The sequence below is a fragment of the Meleagris gallopavo genome, chromosome 24 (assembly GCF_000146605.3).
Source record: "Meleagris gallopavo isolate NT-WF06-2002-E0010 breed Aviagen turkey brand Nicholas breeding stock chromosome 24, Turkey_5.1, whole genome shotgun sequence".
In the NCBI taxonomy this organism is placed as follows: domain Eukaryota; kingdom Metazoa; phylum Chordata; class Aves; order Galliformes; family Phasianidae; genus Meleagris; species Meleagris gallopavo.
The window spans coordinates 1,142,119-1,165,292 of record NC_015034.2 but is presented as its reverse complement, the minus strand read 5'-3'; the positions used below and the strand labels follow the sequence as shown (position 1 = coordinate 1,165,292).

Genomic DNA, 23,174 nt, shown 5'->3' with positions numbered 1-23,174 from the left:
ATCACCAGTGTTGCTTCATCTTGTACTTTAAGCAGCTCCAGAGATATCACAGAACCATGGAATCATGAAGGTTGGAAAAGGCCTCTGCAATCCCCAAGTCCATCCCCAACCCATCCCACCTTGCCCACTGACCATGTCCCTCTGTACTCCACAGTTCTGGAACACCTCCCTGGGGCTTTGTTTCAGATGCTTCGCTAACAATAATGTTTAAATCAAATCTGATTAAAAATATTATGAAGTATTCCCGTGACAATTGATAACAAATATTTACTCCCTCCCTTTTTCTATCCATTCATTTGCTTGTTTCCTCAGTCCCTCTCTCCTTCCCACTAGCAAACATATGTGAGTCAGTCCCTGAAGACCATGGGTGCTGGTGTCAATGGAAAGTACTTCAGTGGAAAACCCATTATTTTTCTCCATTAGCGTGACCCACTGCCTATGTCATCTCACGGCCTAAGTGTACAAACGCACCAAAGGCAAAGCACATTTTTTCTGGAGGAAAACCTCTAGGAAGTCCTAGTTTATTTCTGTTCCACTTCTGAATGAAGAAAGAAGACAAAGCATTTGAATTACTACATTATCTTTATTTGTAGAGAATATGTTTGTTGCTGTCAAAGCTCAGGACAGGTAAATTGATTTTGTTTTCTTCCGTTTTAAGAACATGTGTACCATCAGAAAAACACATAGAGAAATGAGCCATTTCCATGCAGAAGGGCTGTCCAGATCAGTAGTTCTCTCTGAGTCTTTCACAGATATTAATGCCCAAAATGGATGGAATTCCTGCACTGGCACAGCTGTTGGAATTAGTCAGTGCTAAAACAAAAACAAAAAAATGAAAATTTTTTCAGCGACGAGATTCCTTGTGTCCACCAAGGAAAAGTCTGTTAAATACACAAACACAATCCCCAATCATGGCCCTGTTCAAGTCTCCTGCTGGTCTCAATGGACACTGTAGAAAATTTTTATGGTGTAACACAAAGAAAGGAATCAAAGCCATTGATATGGCTTTAAATCACCTTTGGGCTCCTCATTTCCAGTCACAGTAATGCAGCAGGTATCATTGTGGGACCCCCATAGGTACCGCTGAATACAACTGAGCCCTCTGTGACACTAGACAAACCACTTTGGAATAGCTGTACTAGATATTTAGATGCCAAATGATGGCAAAACATGCTTTAATTAATTTTCCAAAGCATTCTGGAGCCTTACTCTTTCAGTTTTGCCAGGTAGTTTACTCCCTCTCTCCAAAATGGGACAATACGTCCCTGCCTCTCAAAGTTGCCATATGGATTTAGTTTTAAAGGAAAAAATGTTTTCTTTTTCCTACTTACGTTCACTCTTTGAAAGCTTGTAGAGAGGTAGACCCTTGCAGAGTTGCTCAATGGGTTTACCATAGCGAAGCCACTCTCTGATGCTCCCAAACATGGCATTACCGGATTGAAACTGTACCCACATAACTCGTGGAGAATAAATTTTTCTCATAGTCTAAGGATAAAATAGTAGATGTCATTAGTAACCTAACTTTGGTTTCATGTGGCTGAGAAAAATCCCTAAATCCTCTTTGAGAAAAATGCCTAAATCTAATATCTTTGTCTCATACAAAGCTCTAGCTAAGGAATACATGTTTTAAAATATTTTTTTCCAGCCTGTTCAGAAACAAATTTCACTAGATGCTATTTCTATCAATTCAGTTAAGCTGAGTTGTATTGATATTTAATAAACTGTTAATTGACTGCATAGTCAAGCAATTTCCAAATATGTTAACCCTTCCAGTCCGTAGGGGCGCCGTAAGAAGTGCAATAGCAAATGTGCTACTGTTGGACTGTCATAAGTTGTGCCAGAAAAATCACAGTTCAGTCAAAGTAAATTGATTTCTGAATTCTGTTCTGCAAATGAAACTATTTCAAATGATGTCTAACACAAAATATTGACATGTTCTGTGTGATATTTCCTTGAAGTTCTATTTTGTCAGATCTGTTCCTTCATTGCTAACCACTAGTAGACATTCCTAAGAACAGCAGGTCTTCTTAGAGCCCTGTAGCTTGCACACAGTAGACTTTTTTTTGTATACAGAATGAATTTTTCTACAAAATTACCTGTCTTTCAAAAGCCTGGCGTCCAATCTCTTGCAGCTCGGGGATGGAAGCTTTATCAATTTTCATGATGAAACAAGCATGTCGTGAAAACAGCCTTGTTGCAATATATCCCTGTGATAAAAAATAAAATAAAATAAAATAAAATAAAAAGTAATTCACTAAAAATGGTTACCAGTAATGTATGTTGATCCTTCCTCTTTAGGGCCATCTAGAAGAGACATAAGGTGGTTACAATGGCTATTGTAGAATGACTTCTTTGCATTTTCACCTTTGGGGAGTAAAAGAGAATTTAATGTCTGTCTGTAAGACTTGAGTGTTCTTTTCCCATGGATCCTGCTCCATTTGCAATACACAAGTGATGGCAGCCATTTCTTGACTGTCTTGCATTGAGGTCAGTGACAGTCTTCTCACTTTCACAAATGACCACCATGTCATCACAAGTCTCATAAAAATGCATCATCATATGTGTGAAAAAGAAATTACAGAAGAGGAGAAGTGAGGGAAATCTTCGAAGAAGTTGTATTTCAGAGCAATTCATAATGAAAGCACATCAACACAACTTATCTGAATTTACAAACATCTCCATAGAGATTGTTAGATTCTAGGCAGATTCTTAGATTTACTTACGTGCTGGTAGTCAAAAATGGTGTCAGAGGAGTACATGCCAGAACGGACATGGACATCAGCATAGTTCTTCTTGTTGTCAATGGTCATAGACCCGGTGACATATTCATTGTTAGGTCCCGGCAGGAGATAACTCTTTGGTAAAAAGCATAAAACCGTTGTTCATCTGGTTTGCACTTTTAAAGACACAGTATAAACCAAGAATATGTGCCAATAATCGTGATTGCTTCATGTAAGTGTGTAACCCTTTAACTCTCTAGAAATCTCAAGAGGCAGTTGAGGTGGGGACTAATTGTGGTAGTGGTTGAGTCACGGTGAGAGGGGAGGGGACAGAGCCACACCACAGCCCAAGGAGAATTATGTTATTATATTTATATTATTGTACATGGCAGCAGAGAAGGCTGCAAGAGTCTTCCAACTTCAGGCTGAGCCAAGGGGACCTATGTTGCCTGTATTTCTTGCTACTATACAGCTGTGCAGAATTGCCTCTTTGTCTTTTTGCCTCTTGTCATCTTTGGTTAAAGCTACTTAGTCTGTGCTTGGCAGTAAGCATTATTTTGGTTTCTTCTGTTCTTCCTATTATATTCCTCCCTTCCCATCAATCCAATGCATTTTAAAGTACATGCACAGTAGGCTTGCCAGTTTACTTACCTCCAGTGCAGAAGTTTGAGTCCAGAAGACTCCCAGCAAAATGAAAATTGCAGCCTGTAATACGAGAAATGAGCATTTCACCCAACAGAAACACTGGCCAGTGCCATATCAATGAACAAGGCGAGACAAAAAATTCGGTTCATAAACTGAGGTGAGCAGCTGTGCTGTCACTTTGAAGTATTACCCTCTCCACATGTGTGCTAGTTGAAAGCAATCACAGTTCTGCATTGTAATATTACTGATATTAGCTTTTTTTGCTTCTAGTAGTAAAAATGCAGAACAACTGCGGCATTATTTACATCTTTCAAAGTCATATGGCGAGTTAATTCTTAATTTGTCTCCACAATTGGAATTAATTAATCATAACTAAATACCTGTTTTGAACTGTGATCAGATTCTACATCCTCCACTGAAATAATGTTCTTACTGACTTCAGGGAGAATTCCCAATGAACAACCAAAAAAAAAAAAAATCCAAATACATAGATCCTATTAGTCCCAGTATTGCACCACTACTCAGAACATCATCTTTTCTATATTTTAATTTTAAAATGAACATTTTATAATATAAATTGAATAAAAATGTGTATACTTACAAATGCCTTCATTTTTCTTTCAACAAGAGGCTGTGGAGGATAGGAACTCAAGAAAACTCCAGAGACCTTCAACTTTTATATCATCCAGTAGGTGTGGGAAACACTTGACAGAATTGTTCATTGACCACAACAAGTCCATATCTACATGCCAGAGTATCTCATATCTGAAATTTTGGGCTGGCATAGATAACCAGATCTCGATATGTTAAAAGCAGTCAATACATCAGCTTTTGTGTGATTAATCACTCCCCAAATAGCTATTGTTTACTGGTTTAAACTTTAGTGGAATTTCCACTCCTTCTATTTCATTTTTTTTTAATATTTAACAGGATATTTTCTAGAACAAAAGAACATCAGGAACAACTCTGCTATTCATTCATACAATATGCATTTTGTCTTCTGAAAAACAACTCCTAAAAGCCTGATAGTCTTCAAAGAAATCCTGGAAAAAAATTCCAGCACCACGCATGCTTACGTGTCAGCTGAACAGACCAACTTTTCAGCCATTTCTTCCATCTAGTATGTGCATGATCTTTTCTAACAAAAAGTATTGCTAATTTTTGACCAGACACCACGATATCTATCAGATGCACTGAAATTAGTGACATTGATAGAAGTAACAATTTTGCTGCACAGGCACAATCTGTTTACTGATTTTCTCCTCAATGCAAGAAAGAGTGATATGAGACTTCAGAGAGTGTGTTCACATGTGGCCACAAGAGAAGCAGGATGCAGATTCCTCCTTTACAGCTACAACTGTATCTCATATCAAAAGTCAATGACCGTGGGACACCTCCATGAGTATTCTCCTGTGATAAAGACCTTGCCTGGGCTCCTCATTTCATAGAATCATGGAATCATTAAGGTTGGAAGATCATCTAGTCCAACTATCAGCCCATGCCTGCGACTGCTCTACACCATGTCACTCAATACCACATCTAACCTTTTCTTGAACACCTCCAAGGATGGTGACTCCACCACCTTCCTGGGCGATCTGTTCCAGTGCCGACCACTCTTTCTGAGAGGAAACTTTTCCCAGTACGCAACCTGAACCTCCCCCTGGCACAACAAAAGGTCATTGCCTCTTGTCCTATAACTCTGCACCATTCAGTGCACATACCTTGACCAATCACACATAACTTAAATGTCTTAACTGAGTCCTATTCCCTTCTCACAAAATGAGAATCCAGCCCAAAAGCCAACAAATTGCTGTCATCTTAGTTACAGAATCAGAGAATGGTTGAGATTGGAAGGGATCTTTGCAGGCCATCTGCTCTTATGCACTTGCTCCAGCAGGGTCACCAGAGCTGGTTTCCAGGACCACATCCAGTTGGCTCTGACGATCTCCGATGAGGAGACTCCAGCATGTCTCTGGGCAGCCTATGCCAGCTCTCTGTGATCCATACAGCACAGATGTGCTTTCTGATGCTTAGATGGAACCTCTTGTTTTCCAGGTTGTGCCATTTGTCTCTTGTCTTGGCACTGAGCACCACTGGAAGGAGCCTCAGTCTGTCTTCTTTGCATCCTCCATTTAAGTATTTACATAATTTGTTGAAATGTCTATTAAGCCTTCTAGTTTCCAGGCTAAACACTGCCAGCTATTTCATATGAGAGGTACTCCAGGCCCTTCAGCATCTTTGTGGCCCTACACTGGAATCCCTTCAGTACATCCAGGTCTCTCCTGTACTGTTAAGCCTAGAACTGGACCCAGTATCCCAGGCACACCTTCACCTGGATTGAACAGGGGAAAAAGACCACCTCTTTTAAACTGTTGGCAATACTTCGACTAATGCACCCAGGAATACTGCTAGCCTTCTTAGTGGCAAGGCCACATGGCTAGCTCATGGTCAACTTGGTGTCCACTAGGATTCCCAAGGTCTTTTCTCCAGATCTGCTTCCCAGCTCGGGGACCTAGAGGTTGCTAAATTCCTTCACGACAGGTATAAAACGTTGTATTTCCCTTTGTTGAACTTCCTGAAGTTCCCATTTCTCCAACCTGTCCAGGTCCCTTTGGTCAACAGAATGCTCTTCCAGTGAATCTGCCACTTCCTCAGTTCTGCATCAACTGCAAACTTACTGAGGGTACACTCTACCCCATCATTCAGATCATTACTGAAGGTATTGAACAGCCATTAATCAACTGAAGAAAGGGTGAAAAAGGTCATCCAGGTCTACAAGTAAGCCTCAATATAAAAGTAAATTGCATGCATTTGCTTTACACCACGCAACTCTACATGGACAGTGTTATCTCCAGTGTAACAAAGCTGTGCTGCTAAGGAATATATCATAACATAAATACGAACACACATGAAATTGTGACAAGCGTAGTTAGATTAGTTTAAATTAGATTAGATTGTTGTTGCCCTCCTGTTGAAAGCTGGCCCTGCCCCTTCTTTTCAAATGGTTATTTGTTTGCAAGATTACAACCTTTCACAGCAGGATTCATGAACAAGCCCAAATGAAAAGCTTTAATAGGTTTAAAACTAATGTTAAATTAAATTTCCAGTATTCATTATGTCTTTATATATTAATTTCTTTCGAGAAACTGCCATGGCACTAAAGCACGAGCTTCTGCTTTCCTAAGCCACACATGAGAGTAGATTAATCAGCAGTATTTAGTGAAGGAGATATGCAACAGTGGCTGTGTTCTCATTATTTCCACTATATGTTGAAAGGATTGAACTTCGCTGATCCTCTCAAGTGAGGCCGAAAATAAAAGGTTACTTTCTAAAAAGCATTTGACTAATTAATCTTACTGCAAGAGAGAACACACTTCTAGTTGGCTCGTGTCTGTAACTTCAAATCCATAAATCTCCCAGTAATCTATCTGAAATTATCATAGAATCGTTATAGTTGGAAAAGACCTCTAAGACCATTTAGTCCAACCATCCACCTACCACCAATACTGGCCACTAAACCACGTCCCTCAGTGCCACATCTCCACCTTATTCTTCAGTGCCTCCATGGATGGTGACTCCAGCATCTCCCTGGGCAGACTGTGCCAGAGCCTACTGCTCTTTTGAAGAAGCTTTTCCTAATATCCAACCTGAACCTCCCCCGGAGCAACTTGAAGCCATTATCTTCCATTCTCTTGCAGAACTCCTCCATGACCCCAAAATTTTACAATGGTATCCACACTCGCAAAGCAGTCTGTTTCAGATCATTTTGATCTAAATGAAGACTTTCAAACTTTTCCCCACATGAATGGTAGTGATCACTAGATGATCTTAGAAGTCTTTTCTGACCTTAATGATTCTATGATTCTTAATGATTCTATGCAGTCAGATGTTACGCTTGCAGTCAGATTGGTCCTATTAGCACAGAGAAGCTTATTCAGAAAAAGGAATGTATTCTTACAGCACAGAAATGTATATTGTTGCAAAAAACTTATTTCTCAGCTCATTTCATAAGGCCAAGTATTTTAAAATACATTCTAATTTGCCTCAGTAAGATATTATTAAGTTACTCTTAGTCTATGTGATGAAAATTACAAGAAGAATTTGATACATTATTTGACACCACCATCCAGTAAAAATCGTTTAAACAAGCAAACCTTGACTATCGTATGAAAAGAATACTTGTATAACTTCAGTTCATGTCTGATAACCAAACAGGAATTTCAACATACAAGGGAGAGAGATTTAATCATGTTAATGCGGGAATAATGCTATCAAAACAAACTTTCTTGGTGACTAGTGCTTTTTTTCATGTTCTTTGATAAATATTTGCTTTATCAGGGAGTGAGTAGGTAGTGGGAGGAAAGTAAAGAATGAAGCAACGCCTCAAAGAGCAACAAAATTCTCTATGCTTATGTTTGCATTCAGCTGGGCACGCCAGACATGGGATCAAAATGGGGTGACATAGTCTAAAAAAATCCATGTTGTCCATGGATGGGGCAAGCAGAATTTGTCAAACTCAGTAGTTAAAAAAAACAAGCTCCTAGGATTAATCCACCAATAATTTCTGTAGAATTTTCTATATTATAAGGTATGAAAAAAACCCTACACATGGAAGTGTAAGTCTAGGGTTAAACATTCCTCAGCCTTGGGAATTTGCTGCACAGTGGTACAAGAACTTAGTACAGAAGCAGAGAATGGTTTGATCAGAGCTTTAAAATCAGGCAGAGAGATACAGAAAGCTTGTGTTGGAAAAAGAACAGGATCTCATACTGTAAATGCATCCCCTCCCTGCCCTTATTCCTGGATTCTAATACTGTAATTAGTTCCATCAGCGATTCTTAATGTCAAATGCTCTAATTGTGTGTTTGCCATGCAAAGTACTTCAGTAATCAAAAGTTGATGGAAGATTTGGAGATTCGGGCTTCCAAGTGTGATGCATCATGATAATGGCCAAATTGGCGATGGTTGTTAGAGCAAATGGACCAAACCATTTGTTCCAGCTCATTAGTAATGACACCATGGGGACAAGCATTACAGAGCTCAGCTTCTCAATGCGTTTCTTGGGAACAAGTCAAAAATTAAATTTCCAGAGACTATGAGAGAATTTTGCAACATTCAAAACAAACTCCTGTGTAGTTTGGATCTCTGAAACTAAGAACATGCAGGTCTGCATTCAGCATCCGCAAATCAGATCAGCTGGAAGAAGGAAATCCTTGTGCTTGGTAATGTATTACTTTCATTCAATGTACTGTACACCTCATGCAAATTGCAAAGTGGGTGCAAATTTGAGGGAAAAGCAGTTCTTTCACCCACAGTGCTGCAGTCCAACAAGGCATCCATTACTAATAAAATGGATCCGTCACTGTTACAAATGAGAATTAGGCCTCATCTTCTTAATTAAAGTCAGATTCCCTGACCTTTTCAATTACTATTATTCAGCAACTGACAGCACTGGATAATTTGGTTCAGAGACATTAGCTCATATCAGAATTCCCATCATGCCATTCCAGAAATGCAAAGGTAACAGAGTATGCCAACCCATACTAACTACTGCAAGGTGCAGGACTGATGTACTGATAGAGCTGCTGTTAAAGAAGAAATGCTTTTCAAGATATAAATGAGTACCTCTTAAACTGCTTCTTCTTTAATGAGCAGAGCTAAGTAACAAATCCAAATTATCCAGGGGTATGTAGGGATGATGACCTTGTAGATGACTTTAAAACGTCCATTCCAACTCAAATTATTCTATTCTAAGTATCTCTGTAAATTACGCAGTAATGAAGATTGTTCTAGGGCAACAAGAATCGGACTTCTTCATGGGCCAATGAAAATACTATGCAAACATTTTGAAAGCTTTTGCAGCAAACAAGGCTAATACATTTTTCCTATGGCTCCATATGTATTTACCAAATTCAGATGAACATGAGAAATCAACTTTCTACATAACAATTGACATAAATGCCTGTTGTTATTCCTCCTGCCTACTAATCTTTTATAATTTCAATTATGTGGTCCTTTTCTTGAATAAACTTTTATTCTGTAATCAGTATTTTTGTAAGTAGTAATTAGTACTTTTGTGCAGATCTGAAGATGCAGAGGCCAGGTCTCAAGGATAGAAAGCAGATCCTCAAGGACAAAGCAGCGCTAAAGGATTCAGGACAGAAGGCAAGCAAAAGGACTCAATAACTTCTATTATACAGATTCAACTCCTTTATTCCTGGGGACATGAATTAAAACCTTTTACACCAACAGAGATGGTAATATTGCTATTTTTAGAATGTAATGAGCTATGAATAAAAAAATTAGGCTGAGTTCTTCATCACACAAAGTACAACTACAAATTTTATTAGGCATCCATTTCTGGTTCTGATTTTTTTTTCTCTTTTAGAAGTTACTGTTGAATTCTTTCATCTTACCATTACAAGATTTCTTTAATCTTGCAATATGTAATGAGTTCGATTAGGTTTGTATCAAAGCCTACTCTTATCAAACTGCTTCCACAGGAAACTCGTCATGATTCTGTGAACAGAGGACACCTGCCAAGAAGGTAAACCCATTTTACTTTGGGATATTACTCTATAAGAAGTAAGAGTACACATCAATTACCAGCAGAACCTGCCTCATCTACCATCAAAATGAAGTTCGCTGTAAGTACATATATCACTTTCTCATAAAACTGCTAATGTTGGAGAGTTTTTAAATTATTTTGAGTCTTTCTTGGCACCTATAGGACTATCACTGAATTATGTAGGGTTTACAGAGCAAAAAGGCCAAATGGGTTGCAACTTCATGGGTGAAATTTCGTTTTTGGCAGTGACCTCATTCCATAAGCTTATCCAAACAAGTGCTCTGTTTCAAGGGTGAGATGCACACGTAAAATCTAGGAAGGGCAATACTGTCTCATCACAATCCAATGGTCTTCCTGAGCTCTATGAAGTTAATTTACAGCTGTCTGTCAAGAGCATAAGAGAAGAACTGTGAGCTGTGGGAGACTCAAGTGCATGTATGAGAGAAGGGCAGCGGTCTGAAACTGCTGCAGGATAATTTCCAAAATGTTAAATACTCTGAGCACACTTGGATCTTACTATTAAAAACTCTCCTTTGAAGTCAGTGAAATTTGTGATGGGTTCAGTATTTGAGGATTTGTCTCCAAGAGAACAATTGTCCACAATGGTTATCGTTACAGAGGTATTTAGTATTGAATCTTACATAAAAATATACCAGCAGGACTTTTGAACCATAAGGAAATCTGAACAACATGAAGCGTGGGATCATCGAAACAACATAATTTTAGAGAGGAGTAGCAATGTGCTTTTGTACAGAAATACACTGCCTACTCTCTTCAGCTTTGGATGCATGAGAACTGTTATGAGGACTTTTGAATCCCATTTCTGCTGTGTTCCAAGGACACAGCTGTGCTGCACACTCATATTCCATCCCTTTGCAATGGGTACAAATGGATGCTTGCTCTGAAAATCAAGAAGTCCAGTGAAAAGTTCACTCTTAAAAAGAAATACTTCAGTCCAGCTTTTTCCAAGAGTACACAGAATCGGGGCTAGAAATATTAAAAAAAAAAACAAGTGTTTAAATGAGCTTTTTTACCTGCACAAAATATAATTCTAAGGTTAGGAGCAACTTATATGAATTGAATATCTGATTTATCTGCATATTTGTGTACTCATCAGATAAACTCCAGAAAAATGCTGAGTGTGAAGCTAAGCAAGAAGTAAAGCTTATTTTAAGACAGAAAATAATTTGATGCAAGATGAGCATATGTTATTGTTCATTTCAGATTCTGCTTGCTCTCTTTGGAGTTCTCCTGGCTCCAACCCTTGCTGAGGAGGTAAGTACAGTGCAAAGATGCACCACTGCCATAAGAACTGATGGGTTTTAGTTGTGACAACTGAAAAATATATTTCTGAAAATGCAGCTGTGTTCTGAAATCTGACATTTAGCATGAAACTACCTTTTTTTACACTAGAGAAAATATGTAAGTGGTAGATGCATCAGGAGAAAATGTCACTGCTAGATATGAAATCAGCAACAAATTCTGACTTTCAGATTAGCATAAATACTGTTAAGTATTTATGAACATAGTATGGTAGCAGTGAATACAGTGAAATATGGTAAATTATTGCAAATTCCTCTGGTGAAAAGGAAGGGCAATAAGGAACTATTTTATTTTTCCTACATTTTTTTTCTTCCAAGTTGCACTCTGAATATCAAGTCTAGCTTTTAACTTTAAAGGAGATCACCCAGTGTTTAAACATTTTATACCCAACTTTTCCACCTGGTCTGATACTCTATAAAGGGGGAAGGGAGGAAGGGTTAGAGCAGTTATGTTAAAGCCTGCCTGCCTTCACAGAGAGGATTCCATTAGATATACATGGAAAACAGGTCTTACTGAAGTCTGAATGTAAAGTTTGATGCAGAAGTACTATGGCCTTTGCAGTGCTGAGGCTGGAATTTATCTCCTTTTTATTCTGGCCTTTGAGAGTAATTATTTTCCAAAGTATGGTTACCAGAACAAGAACGTGAAACACCTCTGGGAATCTCCAAACCTAAATCCTCACTATCTTTAATTTGTTTCCAAAACCAGAACCACAGGAGGGCTGAGGGTGAAGGTCCACACCTTCCACCCCATGATGAAGGTCCACGTCACCCGCCCCTTGGCGAAAATCCACACCTTCCACTCCGTGGCGAAGGTCCACCCCATGCTGAAGGTCCACACGAGCCAGCTCGTAATGAAGGTCCACGCCATCCTCCCCTTGGCGAAAATCCACACTATCTAATCCACGGTGTAAATCCACGCCATCCACATCGTATTGGAATTCCACGTCATCCACGCCCTTATTTTGGCAACCGTGGGTTTGCCATCAGGCCACCTGTGTACCCTAATAACTGGAAAACCGTCTGGGATGCCAAGACTGTAAGTGGGTGCCCCCATGGCTCAAGCAACGTTTGGGCTTCTACCACAAAGGGTCACAGTGCAAGCTGATAATGGGTAGACGCTGGTGTTACTTGGTTTGTCTCTTCTTGATTAAGGTGTAAGATGGTTGATGTAAGAACAAGCAGTCCAAGACAATCTGTGGGGACAACCAACCAAGTAACCAAGTTGCACAACTGTTCAATGAGTTCAATAGAGGCCATGTAAAGCTGCAAACCTGCTTCTCACACTGCTGAAAAATCCAAATTGACACTTAGGTTAGCACTGGAAAAGAACAAAATGTCTTTCAGAAGCACCTAAGCTTCAGCAAGATCGTGAGGTTGTAGAGGTGATGCTTTAAAAATGTTTTCATTTAACCATTCTGTAATTTCTGATGCTCTGAATTTCATATGGCCTAGATAATATAACACCATATACATGTGGCATTACCAGTCAAGGCAGTTTATTTTACTTGTGTCAAAGTCCATCATTAGCCACCATCATTTATCTAGGCAGTATAAGTGACAGACATTTTCCTTCCCTATGATTAATTGTACTATATAAAGCATTTGAATGTGCAGGGTTTTTTTTGTTTGTTTGTTTTTGTTTTTGTTTTTGTCTTTGTTGTTTTTCAATAGTCTGTCTTTTAAATGTATTTTTTAATAGGGTTTCATCGCAACCAAGGTACTGGGAAAAAACACCTGCATCATTAGCAAAGCTAACACAGGATTTAATGGATTTGAGGTATGCTGGTGAATGAAAGTGCTGAGGAAGTTAACCAGCTGGGAATTATCAGTCTTGGGATATCAGTCTTGGGGAATGGTTTAGTTGGCATTGTGGGGAGGGTGGACATGAATTGGATGATCTTAGAGGTCTTATCCAGCCTTACTGATTCTGTGATTCTATGAGCATGGTGGGGATGGGTGGGTTGTTGGACTAGATGATCTTTGAGGACTTCTCTAGCCTTAATGGCTCTGTGATTATTCTATCACTGTAAATGGGAAAAGTTTCCTAAAGTGAAGTTTTTCAGCAGGGTTGAGTTGCTCTAAATACCTCAAAAGCTGCATCAAGTTAAATAAATAGAAGATGAATAAACTCCTCTGCATTATGAAAACTCTTATTTTATTTTATTTTATTTTATTTTCCTAAATGCTTTATTCTGGCTTTATGTCTTTGACACTAGGGAGCTAGCTCCCCTGGGTTCCTTCCACCCATAGAGCATCGTTACGTGATCTCAAACAACAGACTCCTGAACCTGTACCCATACGGAGCACGCATTCAAAGACTGTGCAGAGGAGTTCCCACTTACTTTGCTTTCCCATCTCCTGGTGAGTATACTGGTAAATAGCATTTTGCATACCAAAATAAGCACTAATAAGACTTTTGTCTAAGACGATTGCACTAGCAGTGGCTTGTAGCATACATCTACAACTCAATTTTTAAATTGGGATTTTGCTGAGTTCAACATTTCTGGTGGTAGAACATAATGATAGAAAAATGTCACCTACACTGTTCTTCTGTTTCCTCAATTCAATAAGCTTTTTTCTTTCTTATAGGGTCAAACTTCTCAGAAGATGATGCCTCGTGCTTCAGCAATGTGTTCAGAAATATGAGTCTCATTTACTGCAATTCATAAATTTCTCCTGATGAAATTTTGACGAAGAAAATACACAGATCTGCGTACCCATGAAGAAGCCTTTTTTCCTTGATGATCTGATCTTGATCACAGTGTCAATCATGTATCTGTCTTCTCTTCTGCTCTTTGTGGAGCATATTTTCTTTCAGTAAAATGCATCATCAGCCTCCACTAGTCTGTGTTTTTAATGACCTTTTTAAAAAGCAGAAGCAGCACGAAAGCTAAGTTGCTAAACTGTAATTCCTAAAAATTCCAAATTTTGCATTTAAATCTGATCTTGTAGTACTTCCCAAAGAAATTTGACATTAAGAAAGTTTCCATCACTGCTAAAATAAAGTGGTGTTACACACTGCATAACCATATCAGAAAGAATTAAGTCCATATGTATAAAAACAAGCATATTTGTGGATTATTTCAATTTCAACTTATTGCTAAAATACTGTTATACCATGTTTTATACCAAAAAAAAAAAAAAAAGACGCTGCAGTGCATTATAGCCAAATACAAATGCAGAAATCAAGCGTTCAGTAACAGAATCATTAAGTGAAATGCAGTTTGTAATTGAATATAGCTATTATTTCCCACTCTTTCACCAATATTTAACACAGGAAATTAAAAAAAAACACACACCCTAATCAAACAAAAGTGCAGATGGACATTTTAGAGTTGAGTTGTAGTTAGGCCAAAACTAAGGCAAAATGGCTGGAACTCATTTCTGCCATGGATCTGAAAGGATTAATCCAGTGATTGGGGGGCTGGCTGGAGGACTCCTTTCTCAGATGCTATTTTCCTGGAGTTTTGGAAGGATTTAACCTACGAGATGCTTTATTTTTCATAGAAGTCGATGATTACTCTAAGTCAAAGATACAGCAGCCTTTTTGCTCAGCAAAATGTAGAATGAAATCAAAACCAAAGCTCGTCTGCTTTTATCCCAAGTTTTTAGAACCTCCAAACAAAAGTAACCATATGGCTGCAGTATTTAAACAAAGCTCCTCACCGACTTGCCGGGGGTTTCTTCTCCTTTTCCAGCTTAACCCTTCATTTTCCCTGAGATAAAACAGACACTCTACTTATCCAATTGCTTGTCACTGGGAAATGTCTTTTGAGGGGCCTTCTTGTCCCTGAGACAGATGATGCACCCAACAAGGGCAGTGCTGCTGCAATACTGCCTCCAGTTAAGGTCAAAATTTCAAACAGAGGGCACAAAACATGAGCAGCAAGATCCAGCTTCTGCCTAAGCCACTTAAACTACATGCACATAGGTTCCAATTAGTGTATTATCACACGCTGCAACGTGAGACTGCAAGAGCCCCTGAGGGGACATCACTTGTCACCACCTCCACTTGGACATAGGTCCATTGACCACAGCCCTCTGGCTGTGATCATCCAACCAAATCTTTATCCACCTAGCAGTCTACCCTTCAAATCCATATTTCTGCAATTTAGAGATAAGAATGTGGTGTGGACTGTGTCAAAGGCCTTGTACAAATCCGGGCCGATGAGACAGTTGCCTTCCCTTTGTCCATCAACACCATTGCTCCCTCATAGAAGGCCATCACGTGGGTCAGGCAATGTCAGTTCTCCCTCCTCATTTACTGGAGGGACTACACTATCCCTTGCCTGTCTCTTCTGACCAATGTATCTAACGAACTCCATTTTTTATTTTTCACATCCCTTCACAAGTTCAACTCCATCTGTGCCTTGGTTTTCCTGATCCCATCTCTGTAGCTCTGTTTTTCTCCCATCACACAGCAGGCATAATATGGAGATTCAGTTGAACTTATGTCTTTTTTCAAATGGGGAAAAGTAAAATAAAAAAAATAAATAAATAAAATAAAATTTTAAAAGCCATCAAGTAATCTATTAAACATAACAGAATCCAGGACTCTGGGAGAACCTAATTTGTGAGAACGTGTAAAAAAAGCCCCTTAGGATGTGCAGACTGCCTCAGTTTTGCAAGAATTTGATCTAATATTGCTCTTGCAGCACAGGTTAAAGGTGACTGAGAATGAAAAGAAAAGAAATTCCCTCATTTTTTGAAAAATGTGCTGAATTGCAGTTGGACAATTTCAGACTCTTCTGGTTTGCACTGATAGTACTAATTGCACACAAAATCGAACTGAGCAACTTGAGGGTAAAACCAATTATTAAAAAAAGTCCCTGAGAGAATCTTCGCCTCTTCACAATCAACTTTTACTTCACTGTGGAAGATAAGCCATGGCAAGGCGAAAAAAGCTGTTGTTGCTACCTACAATAATAGAGACACCCATAGACATTCCCATATGTTGTAATTCAGCTGAAATTTTACTGAAAAGCAATTTTTGGTGGCAATGTTGCATTTAGGTTGTACATTCTGGTGGAGCTGTGGTTCTATGGTAAAGTCCAGTATGTTTTGGAGGGTGCAAAGGCCCTAATCTATGTGTATTTTCCCTAATGTAAGGATATTTTATTATGACCTTAGATTATCTCTGGTCTCCATTTTGACGTAAATTTTCAAAATTAGACAGCAAATATGTCAGAAAGTTATCGCAAAACCCATTTCCTTTTTCACTGCAAATGGATTCTTATCTGATAATTTTGTCAGACTGACAGGTCAGAATTTGCATAAGTATAACCCCTCCATTTATGAAACAGTTATGGCAGGAAATAATGTCCAATGACACAAAGACTTGGATACAAATTACTAGATAATTTTCTTTCCATACTTAATCATTCTGTGCCTGATCCTGAGACTAGCGTATATAAGGTGGATGGTTTGCCCCATTCGTTCCATCTGCACTTGCATCCGCTCTGCAGTCAAGATGAAATTCACTGTGAGTATGCAAGCTACTTTCTTATTCTATACCAAAACTCAAAGCTATTGCCTTTTACTTCTTATACATTATAACTCAAAGCTATTGCCTTTATACCTTGGAAATGCTTTTGCTCATTTACAGTGAAAAGTTACTCTCCGAGGAGGTTTTGCTCCTCCATTTTAGACTGTATTAGCCTAGATAGATGAAGAGGTAAGGATCTTTGTAAAAGCTGATTTATGCACTATTCAGTCTCACAAGAGATCTCCTAGATCAACGCCCATTTTTGCCAATGGGCTTTTTGCGATCTGGAGCACCATGCTATGGATCAAACCGCTTTCTTGTGATGCGTGTGCAGAGGAAATTTAAATTCTCTCTCCTCACTCTTGTAAAATTTCTATGTATATTTGTATCAATGCTGTACTGATCTCTGTAGCAACTTCAGATCCTGCTCTTAGAAATGCAGATTGCCAGTATGGGTTATTCTAGAATAAAGCAAGGATGAGTCACTTCAGGTGACCATTGTAAAACCAGTATGGAAGCAATGGGTATCCAAGGAGTTCATCTCAACATCAGATTAGGAAAAAGGATTCTCATGACAAGATCTGTCAGCCAGACTTGCAGTTACATTTTTATGCTTTCAATGTTCCTTTCAGATTGTTGCTACCGTCCTTCTTGGACTTGTGCTGACTCCAGCTCTTTCACAATTCCAAGTGAGTACAGTGACCAAGTTATACACTGCTGCTCTTCTTCTACATTCCCTACTTTCTGAACTTTCCTCCTCTCCTTAGAGGAAAAAAATCTAAATGTTTTTCATGAACAAAACCCTGAAACCACGAGACAACCACTGTAAAATTATCTATTGTAAATTATTCATTAATATATTAAAATTATTCTTAGAGCAACTACAGAATGCTATGGCCTTACTCTTTCATCATTTTGACAATACAGTGGTCACTGAAGGCGCTCCTTATGAGCCAGCATTTGTTATATTATAGCGCTGATTTTCTAAGTCTCTGGGGAGATAACCGGCTATCACTTGGAAGTCTAAAAATGTTAATTTTGTTTGCTAGTTTCAGGATGTGAAAATAAATAGAGGACAATACCCTAAGACAGTCACCATCAATGTTGGCCTTGGCATCCAAACACTGACCATCAATAGGAACTCCCTTGTGGCAATTATTCAGTCAGATTCAGCTGAGAATTCATGGACAACTGTTTGGAACTACGGAACTGTGAGTGGCAATGAGCATGCTTTTTCAGAATATTTTTCAGAATACAAAGAGCCTAGCTCCTATAATGCCCAGATAGGTGGTGGAGTCATCATCCCTGGAGGTATTCAAGAACCGTGGAGAGGTGGCACTTGGGGACATGGCTTAGTGTTCATGGTGGGGGTGAAGCAATGGTGGGATATGGTGATCTTAGAGGTTTTTTCCAACCTTGATGAATCTATGAGTGGGCATGGTGATGATGGGTTGATGGTTGGATTAGATGTCTTAGAGATCTCTTCCTATTTTAATGACTCTAAGATTCTGTGAAAGCTGACCAAAATAGAGAATTATTAAGTCTAATTTTGGGGGTAGAAATACGCTATGTTCATTACTTTGATTTTTAATACAGATCTCTATGATTTAAAAGCTGAATTATTGCGTTCTAACGTTTTTTTACAGGGCTACGTTGCAACCAAACTTGGACAAGAGGGAGTCTGCTATGTTTCCACAATGAACAGAGTCCTGACACCTGCTCTTAACTCAATTGCTCTCCTTGCTGAAGAGACTAGCGTAAGATAAAAAGGGGCAGTTACTTTTCAGACTTTCCCAAAACAACTAATGACTATAATAGCATGAGTGTTCAGCTTATTAGCCTTTTATAGACACAGACTCCATTTAAAGTCTGAGAACTGGGTTGTTTAAAAAAAAAAAAATCAGCTTTTGAAAAGCAAGAATGGGAGGGGAAATGGGTAGTTATATTCTAGACTTGAGCAAAACCATTCACCTCTATCTACAATTCCAGTCTTGCTTTCGGTAAGGTGCATCTTTGTGCCCTCTGAAGCTTAACCCAACTTGCTTAACAGCAAGAAGGAAATTTATTTGAGTGGACATCCAGGAACCCTTTGATAAAGTTCCACCATAATTTTGAAAGTATATATCAGTCTCAGTCATCCCAGCTAAGTGTGTCTATACTCTGGAGTTCATCAAGCTGTTTCTTAACAGAATGTTTTCTCCTTCTTGAGAGGTTTTTGGAAGTGGTATGGTGGTTTTTCAAAGGAAAAAGAGTAGATGCATTTTCCACCCCTCCCCTCATCTATCTGTTCTCTGAAAAAATGCAGAGGTTGCTAAGAAGCAATATGTTTCAGGAAACTTTCAGTTTTCAGGCATTGTTTTTGGATAGTTCGGTCCAGAAATAGTTAACTCTGAGTCATTTTAAAACAGAATTGCTTTTTCATTACGGAACACTGCTTTTTGGGTGCAATTGGTTGGAATTTCATTCTTTTTTAGGGCATGAGAGAACATGGATTGGTGGATGGTTGGACTACATGATCTTAATTGTCTTTTCCAACCTCAATGATTCTGTAATTCTATGGGCATGGTGGTGATGGGTTGATGGTTGGGCTAGATTATCTTAGTGATCTTTTCCAACCTTAAAGATTCTACAACTCTTTAATTCTTTGAACATCACATATTCATCTCAGCCTCCACATTTCTGGTATGATTTAGGAGTCCTGTGGCTGTAGCTGAATAATGAATACAAACAAGCACGAAGCCCAGGTTGTGAGAGAAAATACAGGCATCCAGAAATGTTGTCTAACAGACAAATCACTTAACTAGGAAAATAGACTTGAAATTCAGTGAAAACAAAGCACTCTGGAACAGTTAAGAGAATTTATCCCATTACAACATAATTCTTAAGATCATAAGAACTGCTTTCAAATCATTTGCCAACTGTTCCTATTGTTCCCCTTGGTTCCAGTTTTAGAAAATGGAATTGATTTCTTCTTCCACTCTTCCAGTTACGTCCCAGGTGCCTCTATAGTGAGAGATTTATAAGTGACTGAGGAAATTCTTTTGTACAGTTTTAGTAGAACAGCAAGTACAGTCTCATTGCTTCAGAAATAGGAATGTGCATAAAATTAAATGGATCAAGGCACCAAATTATGTTATTTGATTTTAGAATGTGAAAGGCGAAAGTGTGCTCTCGAGGTCCATCAGGTACGTCGTCTCCAGAAGACAAGTTCGTGACCTCATGACTTATGGAAACGATATCTTCGCTCTCTGCAGTGGACTCCCAACCTACATGGCTTTCGAAGAGACACAACAGGAGGGTGGTAAGTGTGATCATACGAATTATAAGCTAAAGAGGTGATTTTGTTTCCTTTGGCAATACACTATTCCTGTTGTTACCACTGAAGGTAGACATAAGTCTAAAACTTCAGGCCTTGAATGGAGGGCTCAGGATTGGAAGAATGTTGTTACTATTCTCCAGTTCAGAGACTGCTGACAGTTTATTGAGGAATCCCACCATTAAATGGCTCCCATGGAAGCAAAGAACATTCTTTTTCCCAATATTAAGCCAAGCTGCTTTGTACCCTTTTTTTCAGTGGTAGAATGATTACATGACATGGGAGTTTGTGGCCTAAACTTTATGGGACTGTTTGATAACGACAAAACCTGATAGGGCCTATTAAATATACATACATATCTGTATAATACACAATAATATATACTAACAACATAGGGTATAATAGTGTCCCTTAGTACTAGAAAATGTAAAGATTATTAAGTAGCATCAGTTTACATTCCTTTGTTTGAATTAAATATACAGCTGACTACAAAAGAATGTTTCAATCATAGACTTAAATTATTTCTATAGCAATGATTATAAGAAAACATTCCTTAGTCAGAGGTAAAGTGCAAGCCATTGCTATGCAGACAAGTATAAATCATTAGCTGTCCTGCTGTTGGTGCCATAATCAGGTTTGATGACTTGCAGTAACATCTTGGGAATTAACTCATGGTATTTTTTTTCTTTCTTTTAGGAAACCAGATTTTCTACAACCAAAATGCATGCTACAGACTTGATGTCCTGAATCTCTTGGGCATTAACTACTGCCGTGCTGGCAAAGTTTGAGCACCATGCCTTTCTTGAACCTAGTATCAACGGCCAATAGCTGAACAAAGCCATCCCTGATGCTATTCTTCCCTGACATCATGTCTTTTGAGAGTTTTGTTCTTCATGATTCAGATGTTGTAAGAGATCAGTTGGTGATAGTATCTTCCAAATAAACACTTTTAGCATGAATAAACTGTGTCTGTTTTCTCATTGCTACACTCTTTATGATCAATGAAAGCTTCAAAAAATAAAGAACTCCAAATTATAGAACGGTTTGGATCGGAAGGGCCTCTATTTCCAAAACCTTTGCCACAGGCAGGAGCCAAATGGTGGATTTGCACTGGTGGGTAACTCAACACCACCAATCTGTAGCTCCCCGTGACCTCCTTTTTTCTCTTTGAAAAAAAGATGTTACATTTCCCCTTTTCCAGACACTGGTGACATCACCTCAGTGCAATCTCTTTTCAAATATGATGGATAGCAGCTTAGCTGCTCCATCTGCTTGTTCCTTCAGGGCCCTGAATTCATCTCATCAGGTCCCATGGACCGTTCACTTGCATGTTCCTCAGACTCTCAAATCTAATCTCCTATAGTGGGTGGGACTTCACTCCCCGAGCTCCTTTCTTGAGATTCTGTGACTTTGGAGGTACGGAAAGTACAACAGTCAGTGAAGTCTGAAGCAAAAATGTTGAGTACTTCATCCTTCTCTGTGTCAGTTGAACCAGATCCTCCTATCTGTCTCATCAAAGAGATGCCACTTCTTTTATCCTTCTTTTCTGTTTTGTGTACCCGTAGAAACCCTGCTTACTATTCCCTACATCTCTAACCAAGCTCAGCTCCAGCTGTGCCTTCTCTTTTCTGATCTCATCCCAACTACCAGACCACAACCATGTTAACTTTCCCAGGATTTACATCCCCGCACCCACTGTTTATGTATTGATAAATTTATTTATTTATAGTCCCTATAATATAACAGAATATTGATCCACATAAGACATTGCAAGATTACTGGATGTTTTCTCCCAAAGGCTCTAACTCAGCCTTGAAGAAACCATGGAGATCGTGTTCAGCCACCTGATCTTCAGAAATGCTGGTATCCAAAAGGCTGAAATGGTTTCCTCGACATTTGGTGCAATCCCAGCATTGCTGAGACCTGGGCTGATTACTAAAACTTCACAAGCAAAATATTTATCCACTGAGGTTAATATTCCCCTTCAGTGAGAGGTTACATCTACATGCAAATAGTTAGTGGTTCCTGATACAAAAGCAGTGGAAAAAACTCTAACCACCAGAAGAAAAACACAATCCAGGACTACATGTTGCAGCAGAGACAAATAAGTTTAAAGCAGAATAAAGTCAAGTAAGATCACCCTACTCTCTTGCTTTTGATTTATTTGAAAAGTTAGAGCAATCCAAGGAAGAAAAAAGCTCTTGGCCACTGGGTGTCAGCCTTGAATTATATGTTATAGAGCGACTGAGTCAGTAAGATTCTAGTCCAACTATCCACCCACCATTGATATTGCCCACTAAACCATGTCCCTAAGAAGATGTACAGGGTAAGAAAAAGCACACTCCTCATTACCCAGAGGAGTCTCTTGTCCTATACAGAATCACAGAGTCACAGAATGGCCAGGGTTGGAAGGGACCTCAAGGATCATGAATCTCCAACCCCCCCCAACATGCAGGGCCACCAACCTCCACATTCAATACCAGCCCAGGCTGCCCAGGGCCCCATCCAACCTGGCCTTGAACACCTCCAGGGATGGACGGGGCATCCACAGCCTCTCTGGGCAGCTGTTCCAGCACCTCACCACTCTCTCTATAAAGAACTTCCCCCTGATGTCCAACTTCAGTCTCCCTTCTCTCAACTTAAAACCATTTCCCCTCATCCTGTCATTATCTACCCTTATAAAGAGTTGATTCCCCTCCCCTCTATAGGCTCCCTTTAGGTACTGAAAGGCTGCAATGAGGTCACCCCACAGCCTTCTTTTCTCCAGGCTGAACGAGCCCAGCTCCCTCAGCCTGTCTTTGCAGGGGAGATGCTCCAGTCCCCTGATCATCTTTGTGGCTCCTCTGGACCCTCTCCAACAGCTCTCTGTCTTTCTTGTACTGGAGGTTCCAGACCTGGATGCAGTATTCCAGATGGGGCCTCACTGGAGCAGAGTAGAGGGGGACAATCACCTCCCCATCCCTGCTGGCCACCCCTCTTCTGATGGAGCCCAGGATCCTATTTGCCTTCTGAGTCGCAAGAGCACACTGCTGGCTCTTGTTAAGTTTTTCATCTATCAAGACCCCCAGGTCCTTCTCCACAGGGCTGCTCTCAAGGACTGCTCCTTCCAGTCTGT

The 23,174-nt window shown here is 39.4% G+C and overlaps 3 protein-coding genes across 3 annotated transcripts; 2 read left to right on the top strand and 1 right to left on the bottom strand.

Annotated features, from left to right (window-relative positions):
* Nucleotides 1-567: 567 nt before the first annotated feature.
* Nucleotides 568-4,017, bottom strand: GKN2 (gastrokine 2). Its single transcript, XM_010723078.3, has 6 exons — nt 3,967-4,017; nt 3,372-3,425; nt 2,724-2,855; nt 2,097-2,207; nt 1,332-1,485; nt 568-813 (listed from the first exon to the last, which is right to left on the bottom strand). The coding sequence occupies exons 1-6, from the start codon at nt 3,976-3,978 to the stop codon at nt 725-727; spliced, it is 552 nt and encodes a 183-aa protein (XP_010721380.1). The 5' UTR covers nt 3,979-4,017; the 3' UTR covers nt 568-724.
* A 5,900-nt stretch (nt 4,018-9,917) lies between these two features.
* On the top strand, nt 9,918-14,116 carry LOC104914221. The gene is made up of 6 exons (XM_010723077.2): nt 9,918-10,012; nt 11,158-11,208; nt 11,965-12,294; nt 12,958-13,035; nt 13,475-13,619; nt 13,848-14,116. Exons 1-6 carry the CDS (start codon nt 10,001-10,003, stop codon nt 13,925-13,927), a joined length of 696 nt encoding a protein of 231 aa, XP_010721379.1. The 5' UTR covers nt 9,918-10,000; the 3' UTR covers nt 13,928-14,116.
* A 2,522-nt stretch (nt 14,117-16,638) lies between these two features.
* On the top strand, nt 16,639-21,037 carry GKN1 (gastrokine 1). The gene is made up of 6 exons (XM_010723075.2): nt 16,639-16,740; nt 17,376-17,432; nt 17,793-17,954; nt 18,390-18,500; nt 19,891-20,044; nt 20,756-21,037. The coding sequence occupies exons 1-6, from the start codon at nt 16,678-16,680 to the stop codon at nt 20,845-20,847; spliced, it is 639 nt and encodes a 212-aa protein (XP_010721377.1). The 5' UTR covers nt 16,639-16,677; the 3' UTR covers nt 20,848-21,037.
* Nucleotides 21,038-23,174: the final 2,137 nt, after the last annotated feature.